The sequence below is a fragment of the Nicrophorus vespilloides genome, unplaced genomic scaffold (assembly GCF_001412225.1).
Source record: "Nicrophorus vespilloides isolate i.1.1-1 unplaced genomic scaffold, Nicve_v1.0, whole genome shotgun sequence".
Taxonomy (NCBI): Eukaryota; Metazoa; Arthropoda; class Insecta; order Coleoptera; family Silphidae; genus Nicrophorus; species Nicrophorus vespilloides.
The window spans coordinates 77,393-86,953 of record NW_017096870.1 but is presented as its reverse complement, the minus strand read 5'-3'; the positions used below and the strand labels follow the sequence as shown (position 1 = coordinate 86,953).

The 9,561-nt window shown below is 30.1% G+C and overlaps 1 protein-coding gene across 1 annotated transcript; it reads right to left on the bottom strand.

Annotated features, from left to right (window-relative positions):
- Positions 1–2,004: 2,004 nt before the first annotated feature.
- LOC108558349 lies at positions 2,005–3,259 on the bottom strand. The gene is made up of 3 exons (XM_017915243.1): positions 3,240–3,259; positions 2,127–2,382; positions 2,005–2,075 (listed from the first exon to the last, which is right to left on the bottom strand). The coding sequence occupies exons 1-3, from the start codon at positions 3,257–3,259 to the stop codon at positions 2,040–2,042; spliced, it is 312 nt and encodes a 103-aa protein (XP_017770732.1). The 3' UTR covers positions 2,005–2,039.
- Between the last annotated feature and the right edge of the window lie 6,302 nt (positions 3,260–9,561).

Below are 9,561 nucleotides of genomic sequence, written 5' to 3'. Positions count from 1 at the left end.
CTATGCGCATTTTAATGTTCCAGCAGCTCCCAGTGCAAACATGATTAACCGTTAATCAGCCGTTTTTAGAAACAGTATGTGATCATCAACAATGAAATGTTCATCGTACTGTTCGCAATGAACAAGCTGCGGTGGTTGTTCGGCAGAGTGTCAATAATGATCCATTTGTGTCTGCTCGCCGACGTGCTACTCAGTTGGGCATCTTCAAAACATCGCTAAGACGAATATTGAAACTTGGTTTGAAGATGTTTCTCTACAAAAAATATTAACACCGTGTGACCGAATTATTTTGAAAAATTCATATTTCGCTTTTCCTCCCCGAGTTAACGGCCATAAATGCATTAGAAAGAGTCATTACGTGTCAACAAGAAAATGGAGGTCATTTAAATGATATTATACACGGGCGGTGTCGTGATACTGCACTAAAACCTCTCCTCTTCTTCGTCAGCATACAGGACCTGTATCACTGTGCTACTCTGCTATGTTATTATCTTTGCATGTTTGGCACTTCTCATGGATAATGTTAGTGCTGGCCTCCACTGCCACTGTCCTCGTATGCCCTCTGCAGTGTCCGCTCGTCTTCTTTAATCAGTAATACCTCTGTTATATATGCTGCTACAGCTCTCTGCACTCTTCAGCATTTCCCTGACAAAATTTTAAGGCTCTAGCACAACAACTGCTGCACCTAAAAAGCGTGTGCTCAGGGCTATTATCCTCCTCATAGTACCATCACCTTTCGACTTCCTTCTTTGCTATAAAGTATAGGTACTTGCCAAAGCAGCCATGAACAGACAGCGCCTGTCTCAGGTGTTGTGCTTTCTGTTCCAAGGCTCTATTTGTGGGATTAAACGTCGAGTCTAGGTTCTTTTCACCGAACTGTGTTATTTTGACAGCAGTTTGGCTCTAGCATCCGCTTTGGTCGCGCCCCTCAGCCTCTCACCTCTCTGCAAAACAAAGAGATCTATTGGTGGTACACCAGCTATCACTTGTACTGCGTCTCGGGAGATTGTCTTGTACGCGCTGCATATCTTAATTGCTCAACTCCGTTGGACCGTTTCTGCCTGTCTTTTCTACCACCACTACTGTTAGGTCATCCGCATATCCAATGACTGTTATGTCTGCATTTTGATTAATCCTTAGCACTCCGTCGCAAGACAAGTTCCATAGGTGGGGGTCTAGCACTGATCCTTGTGGAACTCCATACATTCATCTAAAAAAAGAAAATCTAAAAAAAATACAATTACAAAAGTTATATGTATTTTACATTAGTGAGTCGAAGTTGGCTCTCCCCGTATTTAACGTAAAATATATAAAGTTTTATACACATTACGCAAATAATTTATAATGTATTAGACAATATATGATGAAAATATGTATGGTATTTTCAATATGATAATTTTAATAATTGCTTACCCACTGTGACTTGTACAAGTACACGTTGATTATGGAAATCCGGGGCACTAATTTCGAAAATATAAGACAACGACTATTTATAAAAAGAGGACACGTATGCGAAAAAACCGAAAGAAAGGAAAAACTAGAAAATATGTAATACGAAAAATATTTTTTTTGTGGATTAATTGTTAAGAATTTATTATTATTTTACTGAATTAAAATTTAGTTTGTTTTAAAATTTTCAAACCGGACTGATGAAACCCGCACTATGTGTAGAATTGCTGTAAATCCATTTAATTTGTAGTAAAAACTCATGACTAAGTTAGTTTAAAAAATGTGACATTTATTATCCATTGCATATATTATTTACATTCGTTTTGTTAAGTAATAATTTTGAAATTAGTTCTAATTCATGTTTAAAATTGTATGTAAACTGATAACGAATTGACATAAAATCCAATTAGTGTTTAATCGAATAACAAATGTAATGGGTCTAAACTGAACTAAACATAATATTTTCATTGTTTTACATTGATGTTGATATCAAAACAAAGTACAATCAATCGACCAACATGTAAATCTAATTTAAATGAACGGCAATCTTGATTCCAGCATAAATCGTCATCAAGTCTGCGCAGCCCTTTTCAGTCGAACAGTCGCGACATGTATCCAGTTGAATCCTGTGCAGCAAATGAATGTATTGATGCGCCATTAATTACAATATTTCATACCGATCTTATTGCTAATGCGGCACGTAATGCGTTATAAATGATGTATTCATAGTCCATGAAATTATTTAATGTGGTTCGCATTCGGGTGATGTCATCCTGAGGACAGGTCAGGATCGAGGATCGGCACTGCGCAACATTGATCCGAACCCTACCTCGAAAAGAGGGAAGCTCCGTAGTAGTATTTCCTGTGTTAAGGGGGGAAATACTATTGATTCCATTTTGTCCAACCTGGAAACCGGGCGGCCCTGCGACGCAGCTCCGGTCCACCGTGCGCCGTCGTCACGTCCAGCGAATCCACAACTTTCTAATGGAAAATAATGGATTTTTAATGCGACACATCGTATTACCGCAATTGCATTTTACAGTCCGCATTTCAGAAATTTAACACGAGCAACTGCTAATCTTCCTGACATTTACCAGACATTGTCACTTGCCTTTTGTCAAATGTCACTTACTTGTCAAATAACTACATTGTTGTTGGTACTAAATTCTTAGCAGTAAAGTAGCATATATTATATACATAAATAAAGCAAATACAAATACATATAGAAAGAACTGTTTACAGCAGTATTTCCGTCCCTAAAATTCCAAATTGTTATTTTTTTGTATTATGTAAGTTCTTATGTATTTTAGAAATTTAATACATAAAATTATTAATCTTTGTTACATTTTACCAGACATTGTCATTTGTCAAATGTCACTAACTTGTCAAATAATTACATCATTGTTATTATTAAATTGCTAACAGCAAAGTAACACATATTATACAAATGACTATTTACATCAGTATTTCGCTCTTAAAATTTCAAATGATTAAATTTTAACAAATCTAAGTTCTTATGTATTTCAGTTTAACAAGCAAATATGCAATTCTTTGTCACATTTAACAAACATTGTTCCTTGTCATTTATCAAATATGACCTTTCTACTAATTAACTACATTAATCTTGTTACTATATACCTTGCAGAAAAGTAAGACATATTGTATACATAAATAAAACAAATTCTTATACAAAAGGACTGTTGACAGCAGTATTTCCGCTCCCAAATTATTAAATTTTAACGAATTTCAGAAATACAACATGCCCAATTATTAATCTGTGTGACATTTACCAGACGTTGTCCCCTGTCATTTGTCAAACTCGACATGTCAAATGTGACTTAATTATCAAATAATTGTTACTAGATTCTTAGCAGTAAAGAAGCAATAAAGAATTGTAATAAATAAAAATATACATACAAACGACTAAAATTCTAAATTATTAAAAGTTAACACATATAAGTTCTTATGCATTTCAGAAATTTAACAGGCATAATTATTAATGTTTGTGACATTTACCAAAAATTGTCACTTGTCATATATCAAATTTCATTTATCTTTTAAATAAAAGTGTCATTCTTGTAACTAGATTCCTAGTAGAAAAGAAACACATATTTTATACTTAATAAAAAATATATATATATCCAAAGGGCGGTAGTATTTCCACCCCTAAAATTATTAAATTGAATAACACGGTATTTCAGTTACACGGAGTAACATGGTCAATTATTGCAACAACCTTCGCATAACACGGTACGTCAATTAAACAGGTTCTTTAAAATATACTGTTTCATTATTTTTAATAAAGTAAAATTTTTTAGTTGAACAAAGTCTTGCATATAGTAAAGGAAGTCTTTTAAAAATTAAAATTTGTTGTCAAATTTCCATTTACATACGGAGTATTGAATAACATGGTTTTGAATAGCAATTAAAAGTGTTATTCAAGGGTTGACTCTATTACACTAACAAACATGTTTATTAATTGATGATGATATAAGATTTAAACTTTTAACAAAGGAAACTGTGTTTTACTGTGAGTTTTAGGAAATCAGGACAAAACAAATTATTAATTCACAAAGTAATTCCAAAAAGCAAAATGTTGGTATATAAAACTTTTGCATAATTCATGAAGGACTATTGATTCGATTACATTTTATATATGAAAGTAAATTTGTTAATAACCTAAAATAATATACTTTAATTATTTGTTATAATAAATAAGGCTTACATATTAACATATTAATTGATTATGATATAAATCTTTACTAGGAGCTACGCATTACTTGTCAAGTAACTTGTAATATATTTTAGTAAAACTTAAATATTAGTAATTTTTGGCAATGCAAATCTTTTATTTAATTATAAGAGTTATTTATCATGTCTAGTTCGTACATTCTACACGTTATTTAACAAGTTACTTAGTAGTTATTACGTTTTTATATGAAATTAAATATTTAATTGTAATTTCATTAACAATTTTTTTTTCAAATTTTACAGTTTTAAAATTTGAATTGAATGAATTAGGAGAAATTTATTTTTACTGAATATATCGCATCTTGCTTCTTCGATCAGTGCGATTTCACTATAATACGCTTTGAAAACTTCAAAACAAACTAAATTTTAAATGACAAAAAATGATTTTTTATATATAAATAAATTATCGTGTTTTTTGTTTGAGGTTAAGTCTTTTTTTGTGCTGTTTATTAAATCCTGGATTTGTGCGATTTCAAAGAGTGGGGATTGTTAGCGAAACCGCACTGTTCGAGGCATTCCTGCACAAATTAATCACTGATTGTGGATACCCTAAATGCATCATGAAAAACAAAAAACTTTTATATAAATTCTTGTTATGTTAATAAATTTGCGTTCCAAACTTATTTCTTTTATTCATAACATAACGTTATTATTTGCCTCAATAAAATAAATGCAATCATATAAAATTATATATATAAAGAAATATTACGTGTCCAAATTATATGACATTTCATTTGGTTGTCAATCTTCGTATTATATATCAATTCGCTCGTAATGAAAAACATAGCTTTTCGTGATTGCCGAGCAATGATTTTTTATTTGTATTGATTTTCGTTGCAAATGATATTATATTTCTTTATTTCATAGAAGCAAATATACTACATATTGATTAAAGTACAAAACCTTCATATTTAGCAAATAATATTTGCAATTTTATTATTTATTTATTAACTAATATTTAGTGTCCACAATTCTGGCTAAACAGCTAAAGACTGAAAGACCACTTGTAATCTTATTATTGATTTTTTTCAGTATTTCCGTATATTCACTATGCGAATTCGTTATTCGTTGTATAACTTCTATTGACGCAAACTTGAGAACAACAAGGGATGGTTGTCATGGAAACCACGCATATCTCCTACATACTATGCCAGTGTTTTACAACCCCTTTTTTGTTTATTTCACGGCACGCTTGAACCTATAGTTAATCACAATGTAATCATGATGATGTTTGTAAATATTATTTTAAATATAAGTATTACTTCTATTTTTTTACTTTCATTTTAACATTTTTAATTGTATTTTATTCTAAAAATAATTCTTAATTATTGTATATATATTTAAATGAAAATATTAGGTCAAAATTGTTGCCTTTAGGCTAAACCACCAAACTGCCATCAAGGAATTAAGTATGCAAGAAATACTCTGCGAGGGTATTGATCTTCTCATTCAAGAGCTGACTCATTTAATAATGAATATATGCCAAAATTAATGTTCGCCACCCCACACAAATTTTAATCATGCAATTTTGATGCAAAGTTCAAAGTAAACTTCACGTTTCGTCGATTACCTAAAATTAACAAGTTATTATATATTCATTTATTATTAATGCTCATATAATACAAAAAATGTTTGCATATAAATTAGTACAGGAAACCTTTCTATAACACCTTTTCCAAATAACGCGTTATTGCGTTATAGAAGATCGACTGTCAGCTTTACTTCGCATAGTCCGGATAAACGATTATGCCTATACTATTTGAAACCTAATCGACGAATACATGTATACCAAAAATAAACCGCACAAAAAGAGACTTAACTGTATAAAAGAAACAATAACTATGTGAATTAAAATACATGTATACCAAAAATAAACCGCACAAAAAGAGACTTAACTGTATAAAAGAAACAATAAATATCATTTATATGAGGTGAAGCAAAATAAGAAAGACTTTTTAGAATATAAATCGTATAAAAAGAGATTTGACTGTATAAAAAAATNANAAAAATTTATGATAATTTTGTATCAAAGAAAACTATTTTTTAATAAATGAGACTTAACTGTATAAAAGAAACAATAAATATCATTTATATGAGGTGAAGCAAAATAAAAAATCATTTTTTTGTTATTGAGTTAACATGTTTCGTTTTGAAGCTCAGTTAGTATTTTTTCTGTTTTGACGATTTATATTTTTTAGGCCCATAACCAAAAAAAAATGCAAAGGCCAATCTCTAAAATGATGATTGGATGTTCAAGGACAAACCCAAATTAGAGAGACTATAATGAATCTAGATTAATGAAAGCCGGACTATGTGAGTTATTGCTGTACTTATTCTTAGATTCTTATAACACGGTATTAATTAATTAAGTTATAGTAGAGTAGACTGTACAGTAAACTCTCCTATAATACTATTCTCTAATAATGCGGTTTCCATCCAATTGGTATCAATTAATTAAATTATAAGAGTGCAGATTGTTCTGTAAAATCTCCTATAATGCTGTACTTTAATAACACGGTTTCTATATAAAGCAGTACCTATTAATTGTAGTGTAGATTGTACAGTAAACTCGCTTATAATACTGTATTTTAATAACGCGGTTTCTATACAAAACGGTACTAAATAATTGAGTTAGCAGATGGTTCGTTTTACTACTTCTGAATTTTTATAACACGGTTTCCATATAATGTAGTTTCAATTAATTGCGATAAGTGATGGTTATCCGTACTACTTCTAAGTTTCTTATAAAGCGGTATCAGGTGATTAAGTTTTAGCAATATAGATTTTACAGTATTATCTCTTATTCTAATAACGCGGTTTCTATACAAAATAGTACTTATTAATTGTATTAGGGGATAGTTCGTTTTACTACTGCTGAGTTTTTTTATAATGCGGTTCTACTTCCAAGTTTCTTATAACGCGGTACCAAGTAACTAAGTTATAGCAGTGTAGATTGTACATAAACTGTATTATAATAATGTATTCTAATAACGCGGTTACTATACAAAACAGTACTAAATAATCGAATTATAAGATGGTTCTGAGTTTTTTTCTAACACGGTTTCCGTAAAATGCGCAATTAACGTAATTGTTGTCTGCACTACTTCTATGTTTCTTATAACACGGTACCAAGTAATTTGGTTATAAAGTGTAGTTTGTACAGTGAACTCTATTATAATACTCTATTCTAATAACGCGGTTTCTATACAAAATTGTACTTATTAATTGCGTTAGGGGATGGTTCGTGGGGATTACTTCTGGGTTTATTATAACGCGGTTTTCATAAAATGCGGTTCCAATTAATTGCTTTTCATACTTTTTATCCGCACTACTTGTAAGTTTCTTATAATTCGGCACCAAGTAATTTAGTTATAACAGTGTATTTTGTGCAATAATCTGTCTTATAATGTATTCTAATAACGTTTCAAAACAAAATGATACCAATTAATTGCCTCAGAGGATGGTTGACTGTACTTCTGTACTAATTTTAAGTAAATCTTATAACGCGATACTCTCATGTCACGGCATCAATAATTGCATTATAGAAGGCTTTACTCTAATAAAATATAAAAAAACGTGTAAATCAGACGTGTATTATTTGTTGCATCTACACGTTTCACAATCACTTTATATTATTGAAATATATATATTTTTTTTGTCAACATCGCGATGTTATTTACTGCTATTGTGTTTACCTCTACGTTTCTTCCGTTTTAGCCATATGTATACACTAGCATAATTTCCCCGAGGAAATCCATCCTTCCCTTATTTTGCTGCTCCTGCTCTTATTCATGTCTTACATTATCTTTACTCTGCAGCTCTCATCAAAAACGTTTGTCTTTTTCCTCAGGGAACTCGAGAAATGTTTTCCTGTTTTTATTTTCACCCAATAACATTTGACTTCTCACATTTTTTTTTTGTATTTTTATATACGAAAATGTGACAAAAGTTTTGAATTTTTCAATGTAAATATTATCATTAAAGTTTTTCAAATTTCTTCAATAAATGATCATTATCACCTCGCATAATGAGGCTTCGATCAGTGCGGATTCACAATAGTAGATACTTTACTCTGCAGCTCTCATCAAAAACGTTTGTCATTTTCCGCAGGGAACTCGAGAAATGTTTTCCTGTTTTTATTTTCATCCAATAATATTTGACTTCTCACATTTTTTTTTGTATTTTTATATACGAAAATGTGACAAAAGTTTTGAATTATTCAATGTAAATATTATCATTAAAGTTTTTCATATTTCTTCAATAAATGATCATTATCACCTTGCATAATGAGGCTTCGATCAGTGCGGATTCACTATAGTAGTGTATCTCAAACTTTTTGTACATTTTTTTTAAATTTATTTATATTTTGTTGATTTAATATTTTCAAATGTAAATCCGCACTATGCGAGGAATTGCTGTCAATAAGTTTCATAAAAATATTATTTATTTTTGTCAAATACAAATTCGACTATCAGTAAATTGACGGATTTGATCAGTGCGGATCTATAGCACTCTTTTGTCCTCTTTTGCACTTAAAAATTTTAAAGAAACTTTTTTACAATTTTATATTCGAAAATGTGACAAAAGTTATGAATTTTTCATGTAAATATTATCATTAGTCTTTCAAAATTCTTCAGTAAATTATCATTATTAGTTCGCATAATGAGGCTTCGATCAGTGCGGATTCACTATAGCAGTGTTTCTCAAACTTTTTATACAGTTTTGTTAAATTTATTTATATTTTGTCGAATTAAAAATTTTAAATGTAAATCCGCACTATTGTTGTCTTTAAGTGTCATATAAATATTATTATTTTTTTCTCAAATACAAATTTAGCAATACCTCGCATAGTGCTGATCTATGCATAGTGCGGGTGCTGGTCTATGCGTACGTACATACATTAAACAAACTGTAAACCGGACTGATCGAAGCCGAATATGTTGATTGTCTTGGCTTCAACCATGCTAAGAAAAGTTCATATAATTCACTATTAAATTGTTTGTTCAATATAATTATTATTTCTTAATAAAACATTGCTTTAATTAAAACAAATTACATCCATTCTATGTTATTTAACAAATTCAGATCACGTAACTCGAAATATTAGTAGTTTGGCAAAGTTACAAGAGAAAATTAAGTATGCAAGAAAATACTCTGGGAGAGTATTGATTTTCTCATTCAAAAGCTGACTCATTTAATAATGAATGTATGCCAAAATTAACTTTGAGTTGTACTAAACTTTAATATAAAATACATGAAACACTTTACATATATTTATCATTATTATTTAATTATATAAAAAAAATATTTTAAAATCTATATGAGAGTTTCTCAAAAATAAGGATATGGTTTTAAATATTA